Source organism: Mobula birostris, chromosome 9, assembly GCF_030028105.1.
Source record: "Mobula birostris isolate sMobBir1 chromosome 9, sMobBir1.hap1, whole genome shotgun sequence".
In the NCBI taxonomy this organism is placed as follows: Eukaryota; Metazoa; Chordata; class Chondrichthyes; order Myliobatiformes; family Myliobatidae; genus Mobula; species Mobula birostris.
The window spans coordinates 148143054-148159631 of NC_092378.1; the positions used below are offsets into that span (position 1 = coordinate 148143054).

General features: G+C 43.9%; 1 protein-coding gene across 1 annotated transcript in view; it reads left to right on the forward strand.

Moving 5' to 3' along the window:
- The window catches only part of LOC140203179 (arf-GAP with dual PH domain-containing protein 1-like), a 211154-nt gene that overhangs the window by 87818 nt on the left and 106758 nt on the right, over positions 1-16578 (forward strand). The window contains exon 2 of the mRNA XM_072269091.1: positions 12176-12306. Within this exon, the coding sequence (XP_072125192.1) occupies positions 12176-12306 (131 nt within the window). The remainder of the gene's footprint in view (positions 1-12175; positions 12307-16578) is intronic.

Genomic DNA, 16578 nt, shown 5'->3' on the forward strand with positions numbered 1-16578 from the left:
CCACCCCAAGGGCTCGGTGGGGAAGGACCACAGTAAAGGGTTCTTCCATACTGGAGAGGGATGGGCCCCTTAATTATTGTAATAGTGTACCACCAGAGCCACGTGTGACAATGGTGCTAATAGTTTTAAGAAATGCAATTGAACACAACTTAATGCATTCTCTATAAAAATAAGAATGAAAAAGCATTGCATTAATTATTCTTGTAAATATTTTTATTATGAATAAAATTTACATTCTGTGGCCAATTTATTAGGTACACCTGTGCACCTGCTCCTTAATGAAAATATCTAACCAGCCAATCATGTGGCAGCAACTCAATGCATAAAAGCAAGCAGACATGGTCAGGAGATTCAGTTGTTGTTCAAACCAAACATCAGAATGGGGAAGAAATGTGATCTCAGTGTCTTTCACTGTGGAATGATTGTTGGTGCCAGACAGGGTAGTTTGAGTATCTCAGAAACTGCTGATCTCCTGGGATTTTCATGCACAATAGTCTCTAGAGTTTACAGAAAATGGTGTAAAAAGCAAAAAAAAAGACACCCAGTGAGTGACAGTTCTGTAGACATAGGTGCCCTGTTAATGAGAGAGGCCCGAGGAGAATGGCCAGACTGTTTCAAGCTGACGGTAACTCAGATAACCACACGTTATAACGGTGCTGTGCAGAAGAGCATTTCTGAACGCACAGCACATCGAACTTGAAGAGGGTGAGCTACAGCAGCGGAATAAGGCTAGCGTACGCTCAGTGGCCACTTTGTCCCCTAATAAAGTGGGCACTGAATGTATTTTGGACGGAAGATCTGTAGTCCACAGGTCTCTGATTCAGAAGTCAGGGTGCTACTCAATGATGCTGAATATTAGTAATGGATGGACAGAGTAGAATCTAAATGTCAAATACTAGACAGCATGATATAAATGAGAAAGGGACAGGGTAAAGAAGACAGAAAGTGATAGGTCATACAGCTATAGAACTATACTGCAGGGAAATAGGCCCTTCAGCCTATCTGGTCCATGCTGACCCAGATTCACATCTAAGCATGTCCCGTATGACCAGGTTAGTGGTGGCGAATAGAATTTATTTTAGACAAGTGTGAGGTTATGCATTTGGGAAGTCGAATTCTGGTTTCTGGTTTGGACATCTAGAGTGAATGTAAGAACCTTAGGAGCATTGATGCACAGAAGATCTCAGGGTTGCAAGTTCATAGCTCCCTAAAAATCTGCCATGGGAATGGTGGAGCAGACACGATGGGCCAAATGGCTTAATTCTGCTCCTATGTCCCATGGTCTTAAAACAAAGACATAGTTGGATAGGGTACTCAGTACCTCTGTGGGCTGTAGGGTTGATGATAAGAGTTGAAAATCATGTTGAAATTGTTCAAGGCATTGATTAGACCACACTTGTGTACAGATCTGGTAGTGGCGGAAGCGGATACAACAGTAGTATTTAAAAGGTTTTTAGAGAGACACATGAATATTCAAGAACTGGGTCGTGTACTGACAGAAGAAATTTTAGTTTAATTTGGCATCATGTTCAGGCCAGAAGTTATGGGCCGAAAGGCCTCACCCTGTGCTGTACTGTTCTCTGTTCTAATAGAAAATTCATCAGTGTCTATTCACAGATACCATGCAAAAACTTTGTAGGAGATTGTGGTGTCATGCTCAGGGAGGCCCAGCCTGAAATAACTGACTGTTGATGTGATAGTAGCAAATGGTGGGGTTAGAATATTATCAAAGATTCCCTCCACGGTGTCCCAAATTAACACAAGTGCCGATGTTTTGGGTGTAGTACTAAAGGAGTTATAATTGGTTGAGTTACTCAGTTCATCTTGGCAATTGGCAATACTATAATTTCAATGCATCTATCTGCCGAGCTTCCAGTGATATCAGTTCAGAGGTGCAGTGAAATTAGGGCGCTGTGTTCCACTGAATGATACCACAAGAAACTTCAAAAGACGTTGATGAATTTTTAATAACAGGCAGTTCTGCACAGTCAAATGATGAGTCACAGGCAAAGTAAATAATGGGCCTGTACAATGCTGAGTTTAACCACTTGTTGGCTGGGAAGTGTTTTCACAGGCTTTTATATAAAGCTGTAGAGCAGTAGTTGCAGGCAGCTCATTCCACTCTCTCACAACCCTCTGAGTGAAGAAGTTTCCCCTCATGTTCCCCTTGAACTTTTCACCTTTCACCCTAAACCCAAGACCTCTGATTGTCATCCCACCCAACCTCAGTGGAAAAAGCCTGCTTGCATTTATCCTGTCTATTCCGTTCATAATTTTGTATGCCACTATCAAATCTCCTCTCAATCTTCTACATTCCAAGGAATAAAATTCTAACTTATTCAATCTTCCCTATAACTCAGTTCCTCCAAACCTGGCAACATCCTTATCAATTTTCTCTGTACTCTTTCAATCTTATTTATATCTTTCCTGTAGGTAGGTGACCAAAACTGCACACAATACCCCAGATTAAGCCTCACCAAACTTTCAACCATTTTTCCTAACGTCAGTATCAAATGGTGTCTGGCAGCGTTCCTCAAGTATTTTAACACAGTAGAATCACTTATGATTTGCAATTGTTGAAAATAAGCTTGGTATTAAGTCAAAATAGGCCATTCAGCCCCTCACATCTCTTTCACTATTCAAATTATAATTGATTATTTACCTCAGCACTGCCTTCCTACACTAACCCTGTATGTATCACAAGTCAACAGACTCTCACAGGTAACTTGACTAGACTTCCACCTTGCTTCCTGCTCCCCCATCTCCTTCACATCTGCTCTGACAATGAATCTTTCCATACAAGAACCTCTGAGATGCCTTCCTCTTTCCTTATCTGTGGAGTTACCTCTACTCTAGTTGACAGAAACTTTGACTATGCTTCATCTTTTTCACGCACTCCTCTCATACCCTCTCCCACGGCCAGAATAAGGATAAAGTCACACAGATCAACAGCTTCCGCTCCACCTGGCTTCGCATTCCACTGAACTTCCTTCATAGTATCCAACATCTATAAACCTATATTGATGTTGCAGCTCTATTAAAAACCTGGTTAGACCACACATGGAATATCCTGACGAAGGATCTCAGCCCGAAACGTCGACTGTACTTCTTCCTACAGATGCTGCCTGGCCTGCTGCGTTCCACCAGCATTTTGTGTGTGTGTGTTGCAGATTTCCTCATGTTTGCATAGAATATTGTGTTCTGTTCTGGTCTCCTCATTACTAGAAGGATGTGAAAGCTTTAGAAAAGGTTCACAGGTACACTCTCTCTACAGCTTTTGCACTTAATACTGCTTTGTTATTATCTTACCTTGTTTTACCTCAATGCATGATACAATGATAGATCTATAAGAACAGCTTTTCACTGTATCTTGCTGCTGCCATCAGGAAGAAGGTACAGGAGCCTCAGGACTCACACCACCAGCTTCAAAAACATTTATTACCCCTCAACCATCAGGCTCTTAAACCAAAGGGGATAACTTCACTCATTTTCACTTGCTCCTTCACTGAAATGTTCCCACAATCTATGGACTTGCTTTCAAGGACTCTCCATCTCATGTTCTTGATATTTATTGCTTATTTATTTATTATTATTATTTCTTTCTTTTCATATTTGCACAGTTTGTCTTATGCACACTTATTCAACGCCCAGATGGTGCACTTTCATTGGTTCCATTATGGTCATTATTCAATTATGGATTTATTGAGTATGCCCACAAGAAAATGAATCTCAGGGTTGTATATGGTGGCATATAGTGGTGCTAGAAAGTTTGTGAACACTCTAGAATTTTCTCTATTTCTGCATGAGTATGATGTAAAATGTGATCAGGTCTTCATGCAAGTCTTAAAACTAGATAAAGGAAGCTCAATTAAATAAATAACACAAAAACATTATACTTCATTTATTTATTGAGAAAAATTGAATGTGAGTCCATAGATTACAGAGTCAGTGATCAGTTCAGTGCTGGAGTGAGTGATGTTGTCCACACTCCTTCAAGAGCCAAATGGTTGAAGGGAAATAATTGTTCCTGAACCTGGTGGTGTGGGACCTAAGGTTCTTGTACCTCCTGGCCAATGGTAATAGTAAGAGGAAAGAATGGCCTGGGTGGTGGGAGTCTTTCATGATGGATGCTGCTTAGTTCTGGGGTTGCTATGGTAACCCATTTGCCTTCACTAGGCCTGTATCCCTCCGCACTTTAAATGTGCAAGTACCTGTACAAATGCCTTTTAATCCCTGTGAAAGGATCTCCACCATTAAAAATATTTGTAATATGTACAGTACTGTGCAAACATCTTAACCACATATATATAGCTAGGGTGCCTAAGAATTTTATACAGAATTTTATACTTGCCAATGTAGAGCAGAGTGAAAGTTTGTAAACCCAGTGGGAGCAAAGGATGTTGGGAATGGCGAGGATGGAGCGCCGCAGGAGGAGTGTAGAAAAGGTGGCAGAGAAGGAGTGCCAGGGGTGGGGTTGGTGCAGGTGCAGACACACCTGGTCCTGAGACATCAGGCAAGGTCATTCTTCCCATAGTAAATTAATCTAACTGTACTCCTCTGCTGGTCAGGAGAACTACTGACACTAAGCATCTGATAGAGTTAGCTTGGAGAGAGCCCAAACTTCAAATGAGATTGTCAAAGTCAAGGTAAATTTATTATCAGTGTACGAATATCTCACATATTCTACCATAAGACCATAGATATAGGAGCAGAATTAGGCCATTTGGCCCATCGAGTCTGCTCTACCATTTCATCATGGCTGATTCAATTTTCCCTCTCAGCCTCAGTCGCCTGCCTTCTCCCCGTATCCCTTCATGACCTGACCAATCAAGAATCGAGGTAAAGGGCAGAAGAGGTAGGAAATGACAGAGAGGACCAAGGAAGAAAGGGAATGAGGAAGGGTAGCAGAGGGAGATGATAGGCAGGTGAAGAAAAGGGTGATAAGGGATCCATAATGAGGAATGGATAAAGAGAGAAGGAGTGAGAATGGAGGAAATTGCCAGAAGTTAGAGAAATCAATGTTCATGCCATCAGGTTGGAAGCAACCCAGATAATTCAATTGTAATTCAGCCATGGTGGAATGGCAGAGCAGAGTCGATGGGCTGAATTGCCAAATTTTATTCCTATGTCTTATGGTCTTAATAGCTGGCCATCATTGTCTGCCACACTTTCTGCGTGACAGCGGTGACTCTGAAAGCACTTGACTGGTTGTTTGGGAGGGCTCGGCACCATAGAAGTGCAAGTGGTTATAGTGCTGATGATTAATTGTGCTTTCATTTATAAAGTAGATTATTAAACAGGCCCAGAGCTTATTGCACACGATATCACGTTAATCAGACTCGAGGAAGTCCATTACAAAGAAACTCAGCTACTGAGCAATAGAGAGTGATGTGTATAAGCAGGTTGACAGGGTAAATTAAACTGAGAAAGTGTTGTGGGACCAAGCCAGAAATTATTCACGAGGCAGCTGATCAATATTTCAAAACCAGATGTATGTGATGAACTCCTAGAACAGAAGAGGTAAGTATCAGTGATTATTCACAGGTGGCAGGAATGATTTCTTTGAGTGGGAAATGTTTGCTATTGCATGTGCAAAGCGAAGTGGTGAATTATTATTCTTATTTTAGAGACACAGTGTGGAACAGGCCCTTCTGGTTCTTCAAGTTATCCCACCCAGAAACCACATATTTAACACTAGCCTAATCACAGGGCAATTGACAATGATTGATTAACCTATTAACTGCTACGTCTTCAGACTGTGGGAGGAAATCATAACACCCAGAGGAAACCCCCGCGCACTCAAGAAGGAATGTACGAACTTTCTTATGGAGGGTGCTGGAATTGAACTGCCAACTATTCACCCCTGAGCTGTAATAGCATCACGCTAACTGCTGCACTACTATGAATTGGGTCTCCATGCCTTGGAAATTATTGAGACCTGAAGTTCTGCGAGGGCCTCAGGAGCGGATTGGGGGATGTTGTCTTTGTCTTGAGCATCTAAACTAGGGATACCATTCATTCAATAAGACTTTGGCTGATCTGAATGTAGCCTCAAGGCCCTGTTCTTGTCATCAGCAGGACAGCACAGCAGCGTAAGGCTTTACAGCGCCAGAGATTGGGGTTTAATTCCCACCGCTCTCTGTAAGGAATGTGTACTTGTGCACAGAAGAATGGACAGAATCAGGTTTATGATTACCGGCAATTTATGAAACACACATCAAAGTTGCTGCTGAACGCAGCAGGCCAGGCAGCATCTATAGGAAGAGGTACAGTCGACGTTTCGAGCCGAGACCCTTCGTCAGGACTAACTGAAAGAAGAGCTAATAAGAGATTTGAAAGTGGGAGGGGGAGATCCAAAATGATAGGAGAAGACAGGAGGGGGAGGGATGGAGCCAAGAGCTGGACAGGTGATTGGCAAAAGGGATATGAGAGGATCATGGGACAGGAGGTCCAGGGAGAAGGAACAGGGGGAGGGGGGAGAAAACCCAGAGGATGGGCAAGGGGTATAGTCAGAGGGACAGAGGGAGAAAAAGGAGAGAGAGAGAAAGAATGTGTGTATATAAATCAATAATGGATTGGGTACCGGGGGAGGTGGGGCATTAGTGGAAGTTAGAGAAGTCAGTGTTCATGCCATCAGGTTGGAGGCTACCCAGAGGGAATATAAGGTGTTGTTCCTCCAGCCTGAGTGTGGCTTCATCTTTACAGTAGAGGAGGCCGTGGATAGACATATCAGAATGGGAATGGGATGTGGGATTAAAATGTGTGGCCACTGGGAGATCCTGCTTTCTCTGGCAGACAGAGCGTAGATGTTCAGCAAAACGATCTCCCAGTCTGTGTCGGGTCTCGCCAATATATAGAAGGCCACATTGGGAGCACCGGACGCAGTATATCACCCCAGCCGACTCACAGGTGAAGTGTCGCCTCACCTGGAAGGACTGTCTGGGGCCCTGAATGGTGGTAAGGGAGGAAGTGTAAGGGCATGTATAGCACTTGTTCCAGTTACAAGGATAAGTGCCAGGAGGGAGATCAGTGGGGAGGGATGGGGGGGACGAATGGACAAGGGAGTTGCGTAGGGAGCAATCCCTGCGGAAAGCAGAGAGAGTGGGGACGGAGAGATGTGGATCATTGGGGAGGGATCAGTTTGTTTTGTGACAGCTGTACGGTGCAATACATTAACATTAAAAACTGCAAGTTGCATATAGAAATATAAAATAATTAGTGCAAAAGCAGAGCAAATGATGAGGTAGTGTTCATGATGTCGGAGGAATCTGACGGTGGAGGGGAAGAAGCTGATCCTAAAATGCTGGGTGTGTGTCTTCAGGCTCCTGTATCTCCTCCCCGATGGCAGCAACGAGAAGAGGACATGTCCTAAGTGTTGAGGGGTCTTTAATGACAGATACTGCCTTTTTGTGACATTGCCTTTTAGAGATGTCTTCGATGGTGAGGAGGCTAGTGCCCATGATGTAAGTGGCTGAGATTACAACATCCTGCAGCTTCTACCGATCCTGTGCAGTGGTCCCTCCATACCAGAGAGCGGTGCCACTATTAGAATGCTCTCCTCAGTACATCTGTCGCAATTTGATAGTCTTTGGTGACATACCAAATCTTATATTGTGGTGTTGGCCGAGCTTGGCAATTAGCTTACAGACAAGGTGATATCCTCAGTGAGCAGTTGTTGGTGAGCTCGCGTTTTTAAAGACCCCATTTGCTTTTTCTCCGTCCTGAACAGGGGGCCTATATAAAGATGAGCACTCCCAGAGAGAAACACCAAGAACTGCGCCCTGAGGACGTCACCTCGAATGGTGATGAAGCGTCTGCAAGCTAATTGCCAAACTCGGCCAATACCACAGCATCAAATGCTTCAACCCAAGCTACAAATATTCGCCGCCATCCTAAACTTACCAAATCTCCTCAAACTCTTAATGAAAATATTCGCTGCCTTTGTAATTGCATCTGTATGTTGAGCCCAGGATAAACCTTCAGAGGTTTTGACACCCAGGAACTTAAAACTGCTCACCATTTCCATTGCTGGTTCTTTGATAAGAGCTGGTGTGTGTTCCCTTGACTTCCCCTTCCTGAAGTCCTCAGTCAATTACTTGGTCTTACTGATGTAAAGTTCAAGGTTGTTGTTGTGACACCACTCCACCAGCTGATCTGCCTCACTCCTGTATGCCTCCTCATCACTAGTAATGCTGGCAGAGAGCCATGGAAAGAATCAGAGGAAAACGAAAGGCCACGTTAGGAATATTGCGCTCGGTTTTGGTCGCTCTGCCGTGTGAAAGATGCCATTAAGCTGGACAGAGTGCAGGGAAGATTTATAAGGAGATGGGCAAAACGCGAGGGACTAGGTTACAGTCAGAGATTGAACAGTAGGGGATGTTTTCACATTGGAGCGTAGGAGAATGTGGGCTAATTTTACAGGTGTACATAAGATTATGTGGGACCTCGGCTGAAGGAGCATAGTCTCTTTTTCAGTGGTGGCAAAGCAAGAACTAGAGGGCATTAAATCGGTGTTTGATGAGTAAGGGTGTCAAAGGTTATGGGAAGAAGCAGGAAATTAGAGGTGATTGGCTGAATAGCCTGTGTTCATGGCTAATTTATTTTTCCTTCCAACCCAACTGTGTTGCTATGTCTTGTGTGCTTTTGGCATAGGTTTAAGATGAGAGAAGAGAGATTATATAAGTAATGTAAGAGGCAACTTTAAATTCCTCGGTGCGATTATTTTGGGGGGCCTGGCGTAGGCTGAGCACATCAGAATCTATTATCACCGGCATGCGTCGTGAAATTTGTTAACTTTGCAGGAGCAATTTAATGCAATACATGATAATATAGAAAAAATAAATAAATCAGTTACAGTAAGCACATCATACAAAAAAATGCTAGTGGAACGCAGCAGGCCAGGCAGCATCTCTAGGAAGAGGTACAGTCGACGTTTCGGGCCGAGACCCTTCGTCAGGACTAACTGAAGGAAGAGCTAGTAAGAGATTTGAAATTGGGAGGGGGAGGGGGAGATCCAAAATGATAGGAGAAGACAGGAGGGGGAGGGATGGAGCCAAAAGCTGGACAGGTGATTGGCAAAAGGGGTATGAGAGGATCATGGGACAGGAGGTCCGGGGAGAAAGACAAGGGGGGGGGGGGGGAGAAAGCCCAGAGGATGGGCAAGGGGTTTAGTCAGAGGGACAGAGGGAGAAAAAGGAGAGTGAGAGAAAGAATGTGTGTATATAAATAACGGATGGGGTACGAGGGAGAGGTGGGGCATTAGTGGAAGTTAGAGAAGTCAATGTTCATGCCATCGGGTTGGAGGCTACCCAGACGGAATATAAGGTGTTGTTCCTCCAGCCTGAGTGTGGCTTCATCTTTACAGTAAAGGAGGCCGTGGATAGACATATCTGAATGGGAATGGGATGTGGAATTAAAATATGTGGCGTACCCCATCCGTTATTTATAAACACACATTCTTCCTCTGACTATACCCCTTGCCCATCCTCTGGGCTTTCCTCCCCCCTCCCCCTTTTCCTTCTCCCTGGGCCTCCTGTCCCATGATCCTCTCATACCCCTTTTGCCAATCACCTGTCCAGCTCTTGGCTCCATCCCTCCCCCTCCTGTCTTCTCCTATCATTTTGGATCTCCCCCCCCCCCCCACTTTCAAATCTCTTACTAACTCTTTCTTCAGTTAGTCCTGACAAAGGGTCTCGGCCTGAAACGTCGACTGTACCTCTTCCTAGAGATGCTGCCTGGCCTGCTGCGTTCACCAGCAACTTTGATGTGTGTTGCTTGAATTTCCAGCATCTACAGAATTCCTCGTGTTTGCATTTTTAGATACTACGGAGGCTAGTCCCCAGGATGGAGCTGATAGATTTTACAACTTTCTGTAACTTCTCTCGGTCCTCTGCAGCAGCCCTCCCACCCCATACCAGACAATGTCAGAATGCTCTCTGCAGTACATCCATAGAAGTTTTCGGGTGTTTTAGTTGAGAAACCAAGTCTCTTCAAACTCCTAATGAAATATAGCCGCTGTCTTGCCTTCTTTATGGCTGCATCGATATGTTGGGACCAGGTTAGATTTTCAGAAACCTTGACACCCAGGAACTTGAAATTGCTCACTACCTCTACTTCCGATCCCTCTGTGAGGATTGGTTCATGTTCCCTTCCCTTACTTCTCCTAAGGTCCACGATCGGCTCTTTCATCTTACTGACATTGAGTGCCAGGCTGTTGCTGTGACGCCACTCAACTATTTGGCATACCTCACTCCTGTATGCCTTCTCGTCACCATCTGAGATTCTGCCAACAATGGTTGAGTGATCAGCAAATTTATAGATGACATTTGAGTTATGCCTAGCCACACAGTCATGGGTATAGAGAGTAGAGCAGTGGGCTAAGCACACACCCCTGAGGTGCGCCAGTGTTGATCGTCAACAAGGAGGAGATATTACTGCCAATCTGCACAGATTGTAGTCTTCCAGTTAGGAAGTTGAGGATCCAATTGCAAAGGGAGGTACAGAGGCCCAAGTTTGGTAGCTTATCGATTAGGACTGTGGGAACAATGGTATTAAATGCTGTGCTATGGTCAACGAGCAGCGTCCTGATGTACCATCACATGTGCTGGATACTGGCGGGAGGAGAGAGAGCAGCGCGCTGTGCGTGCGCAGCCCTCCGGTGAAAAATGATATTGTATCCGTTAAATAGGGGCTGTGGACAATTTTGATTTGATGGAGACGGACATGAAAGCACAGAGGAACATCTGGAGAAATTTCTGAAATGCTTGTTCGCTGCTGTCGTTACTGCGCGGTCGGGAATCTTCTGGAGGGAAGGCCTCAAAATCCCCGGCTTTGCCTGCTGTTGGCGACCGAGACTGAGGTCGAATCATTCGGAAAGAGATGATGCTCAGTACTCGGTGTCGGAGAGCTGATTCGGAGGCTCAAAGTTTTCGGATGACTCAGAGACAGATTGTGGTCGGGCATGGCAGGGAGAGTTTTTCTTCCTTCTCCCGTCTGCGTGAGATGTGGGACATTTGAGAGACTTTGAACTTTTTACTGTGCTCATGGACTGTTCTTCATTAAGTTATGGTATTGTTGCACTGTTGTAACTATATGTTATAATTATGTGGTTTTATCAGTTTTTTCAGTCTTGGTCTGTCCTGTGTTTTGTGATATCACACCAGAGGAAATAATGTATCATTTCTTAATGTATGCATTACTAAATGACAGTAAAAGAGGACTGCGTGTCCTCATAATCTAATGTAAAGCCCTCCCCACTGTTGAGCACAACTACATAAAGCGTAGTTGCAGGAAAACAGCATCTGTCGTAAGGGACTCCCAGCACCCAGGTCATGCTGTCTTCTTCCTGCTGCCATTGTTCTCCCCGTGACCACATGGATTTCATCTGGGTGCTCTGGTTTCCTCCATGGTCCAAAGACGTACCAGTTGGTAGGTTAACTGGGCATTGTAAACTGTCCCATGATTAGGATTAAATCCAGGGATTGCTGGGCAGCACAGCTCAAAGGGCCAGAAGGGGCTATTTCACACTGAGTCTCAATAAATAAGAATTAAGAAGGAGATACAGGAGTCTCAGGACTCACTCCAGCAGGTCAGGAGCAGTTATAACCCCTCAACCATCAGGCTCTTGAACCAACTTCACTTCCCCCATCACTGAAATGTTCCCACAGCCTATGGACTCACTTTCAAGGACTCTTCATTTCATGCCTCTAGTTATTTTTTTTCTTTTTCTTTTTGTATTTGCACCGTTTGTTCTCTTTTGCACTCTGGTTGACCCACACTTGTGCGGTCTTTCATTGATTCTATTATGGTTATTAGTCTAGTGGTCAGAATATGGAATGAGCTGCCACAGAAGGTGGTTGAGGCAGGTACATTAACAACATTTCACAGGTAATTGGACAGGTACATGGATAGGAAAATTTTAGATGGCTTAAGTAGGAACCTTGGTGGGTATGGACCAGTTGGGCCAAATAGCATGTTTCCTCGCTGTATGGCACTGAATATGCTACAGATTGGCGATCATGTAAAGGGGCTGAATGGCCTCTTCTGGCTATATTGCTAACCACCATGTTACTGCTGAATTATTTATTACCTTTTGAAATGGAACAGATATTAGCTGAAAGATAAATTATATTTTAATAATGCTCAAAAGTCTTGATCTTTTTCTTTTTTCCCCCAGATAACGACTGGGCATCATACACGCTTGGAATTTTTATCTGTTTAAATTGCTCAGGAATTCATCGAAATATCCCTAAAGTTAGCAAAGTGAAGTCTGTTCGATTAGACGCCTGGGAGGATGAAGAAATTAAGGTAGGTCGTTTCCAGTCAAGCTTTATACTGAAGATAGATAGATAGAAACTTTATTGATCCCAAAGGAAATTACAGTGTCACAGTAGCATTACAAGTGCACAAATATACAAATAAACAAATATTAGAAGAGAAATAAGAAAAAATGAAAAATGTTACCTCAAGCAGTCTAACAGGAGGGGGTCATCACTTCCCCGGCGATAGGTTGACTCATTATAGAGCCTTATGGCTGAGGGTAAGAATGACCTCATATAGCGCTCTTTGGAGCAGTGCAGTTGTCTTAGTCTATTACCAAAAATGCTCCCCTATTCACCCAATGTGGCTAGTCCAGAATTGCCAGGATTATCCATAGGGTCCTTCATTTTACCACATCCTCCAGTGTGTCCAGTTTGTCTCCTATAACAGAGCCAGCCTTTCAAATCAGTGTATTGAGCCTGTTGGCATCAGCCATTGCCCCAGCGCACCACTGCATAGAAGATTGTACTGGCGACAACATGTGAAAGAGAGGCCTGCATACTCCAAAGGATCTCAGTCTCCTCAGAAAATAGAGGTGACTCTGGCCCTTCTTGTACATAGTCTGTGTGTTGGTGCTGCACTCATGTCTGTCATCCAGGTGCACCCCCAGGTATTGACAGTCCTCACTGCATTCACACCCTCACCATCAATAGTAACAGAGCAGTGCAGGATCTTCCAGTGGCCACACATTTTAATTCCACATCCCATTCCCATTCTGACATGTCCATCCACGGCCTCCTCTACTGTAAAGATGAAGCCACACTCAGGTTGGAGGAACAACACCTTATATTCCGTCTGGGTAGCCTCCAACCTGATGGCATGAACATCGACTTCTCTAACTTCCACTAATGCCCCACCTCCCCCTCGTACCCCATCCGTTATTTATTTATATACACACATTCTTTCTCTCTCTCTCTCTCTCTCTCTCTCCTTTTTCTCCCTCTGACTATACCCCTTGCCCATCCTCTAGGTTTTTCCCCCCTCCCCCTTTTCCTTCTCCCTTGTCCTCCTGTCCCATGATCCTCTCGTATCCCCTTTTGCCTATCACCTGTCCAGCTCTTGGCTCCATCCCTCCCCCTCCTGTCTTCTCCAATCATTTTGGATCTTACCCTCCCCCTCCCACTTTCAAATCTCTTACTAACTCTTCCTTCAGTTAGTCCTGACGAAGGGTCTCGGCCCGAAACGTCAGCTGTACCTCTTCCTAGAGATGCTGCCTGGCCTGCTGCGTTCACCAGCAACTTTGATGTGCAGGCTTAATCTTCCTAAAGTGGGTCACCATCTCCTTTGTCTTACTGGTGTTGAGTTACAGATGATTCAGCTTGCACCGTTTGACAATGTCCTCCACCAGGGCCCTCTATTCATCCTCCCATCTTCTCTTATACACCCACCTATTGCTGAGTCATCACAGAATTTCTGCAGATGACATGACTCACTGTTGTATCTAAAATCCAAGGTATACAGGGTAAGCAGGAAAGGAGCCAATACAGTCCCCTCTGAGGCTCCAGTGCTGCTTCTAGCCATGTCTGACACACAGCATTGAAGCCACACAAACTGTGGTCTGCCAGTCAGGTGGTCCATTATCCAGGATACAATGGAAGTGCCAGCTTGCATTGGACAGAACTTCTTCCCCGGCAATGAAGGTTGTATGGTATTGATGGCATATATGATCCCGTCAAAAAACATGAGGATCATGTCAGAAAATATGATCCTCACAGTGCTGCCCTGCTTATCCAAATGGGGACTGAGATTGGGAACTCAGTGGGATATTGGATTCCTAGCTTGGGATGACCCAGCCAGGATTGGACAGGAATCTTGTGGTTTGGTGGATATTGCCAGTATTATTTCCCATTAAATTCAATGATATTAAAAACTGGGCAGCATATAATACATTGTATCTGCTCCATTCTGAAGTCTGAATGGTGGTTTATTGTATCTGAGAACTCTGATGAAATTCAAACCACTGTCACTCATCTTCCCCCTGATACAGTTGATTCTCACCACTCTGAATAAAATGAATGGGCTGGCAGGCTAGTGTGGTGGTTAGCGTAACACTATTACAGCGCGTATGACCCGGGCTCAGCTCTCGCTGCTTCCTGTAAGGGTTTTGCATGCTCTCCCCGTGACCATGTTGGTTTGTTCCGGGTGCTCCAGTTTCCTCCCATATTCCAAATATGTACAGTTAGTGGATTAATTGGTCATCTGGGTGTAACTGGGTGGTACGGTCTCATTTGGCCGAAAGGGCCTGTTACTCTGCTGGTTTTTAAATATTAAAACATTTTAAAAATAAATCTGACACCACACTAAATTTCCATTCTGCCTCACTGCTGTTCCATTATGATCACAGTGTGGGTCATCTACAAAATGCACCATGCCTACTCATCCAGGCTTTAAGAGAAACTTGGATAGGTATGGGGATATGGTTCAGGTGTAAGGCGATGGGGCTAGGCACAGACTAGATGGGCCAAAGGGTCTGCTTCTGTGTTACAGTGTTCAATGATTCTATGACTTTGTGGTTGTTACAACAGCATCTCCAGCACCAGGTGCACTGGGACAAGCTCCCTTCCATGTTACACATCACCCTGATCTGGGAATATATGATCAGTTACTTCATCATTGCTATATTTGGATCCTGGAAGTCCTTCTCAGAATCAGCACTGAGGTACCTCTCCCAGAATAATAAATAAATAAATAAGAAATAAATATCGAGAATGTGAGATGAGGAGTCCTTGAAAATGAGTCCATTAGTTGTGGGAACGTTTCAGTGATGGGGCAAGTGAATTTGAGTGAGGTTATCCCCTTTGGTTCAAGAGCCTGATGGTCGAGGGGAAGGCACAGTAGTGTAGTGGTTTGCTCAATGCTTTACAGCACCAGCAACCGCGATTCAATTCCCACCACTACCTGTAAGGAGTTTGTCTATTTTCCCTGTGACCCGGTTTACTCCCACAGTCCAAAGTCGTATGGGTTGGTGGGTTAATTGGTCGTTGTAAATTGTCCTGTGATTAGGCTGGGGTTCAGATCAGGTCAATGCTGGGTGGTGCAGTTTGAAGGGCCGGAAGGGCCTATTCTGTGCTGTATCTCAATAAAGGAAATAAAATAAGAATGCCACCACCTTCTCAAAGATGATGAGGAAATGGCAATAAATGCTGTACTTATTAGCCCAAAAGAACAAATTTCACAAGACCATATTACCTAGGAGTAGAATAGCCCATTCAGCCCATCACGTCTGCTCCATCATTCCATCATGGCTGATTTATTATCCCTCTCAACCCCATTCTCCTGCCTTCTCCCCATAACCTTTGACTCTCTTACTAATCAAGAACGTACCAGCCTCCGCTTTAAATATACCCAATGACTTGGTCTCCACAGCCATCTACAGCAATGAATTCCACAGATTCACCATCCTCTGGCCAAAGAAATATTTTCTTCATCTCCGTTCTAAATGGACATCTCTCAATTCTGAGTCTGTGCCCTCTGGTCCTGTACTTCCCCCACTATAAGAAACATTCTCTCCATGTCGACTCTGTCTAAATCTTTCAATATTTCATAGTTTTCAATGAGATCCCCCTCATTCTTCAGTGGGTACATCCTCAGAGCCACTAAATACTCTTCGTACATTAACCCTTTCTTTCCCAGAATCATTCTCATGAAGCTCCTCTGGACCCTCCCCAATTCAAACGATATTCTTGTGAACTTCCTCTGAACTTTCTCTGATTCCAATAACATTTTGGGAAAGTAGACGTCAAAGCTGAAACACCTTTAAATAATATTTTGAAGTGCAGATTAGTCATTCTGTAATTCTGAAAGAAAAATAAATCATCTCTTTAGTGCAACCCACATCCATACTGCATGGAAGGAATTTTTATACACAATGTTTCCATCTACAAACACTGACCCAAGCAATGCAATCCATGTATGTTTTTGGAAATACTTCAGAAGTGGAATACTGATGCCCAAGACAAGTCAAACACACAGGAATCACAGTGCAAGCAGAACAACCATAACTCTATATATCTTTCTTTTTCAATCTTTTTATTAATTTCGAAATATAGAAACAAAACATAGTAATAATACAAATAGTAGGAGATATATTGTTACACTTAAGAAAAGTAGTTGTAGAATCAAATAGTGTAAGTTAACAAAGCTCCCAATCATGTAGAACTGACAACGGATAATACAAATCAAAAAAAAAGCTGAAAAAAAAAATGAAAAAGAAAAAAAAAACCAAAAAAAAACAAACCCCATCCCCAAAGAAAAACAAAA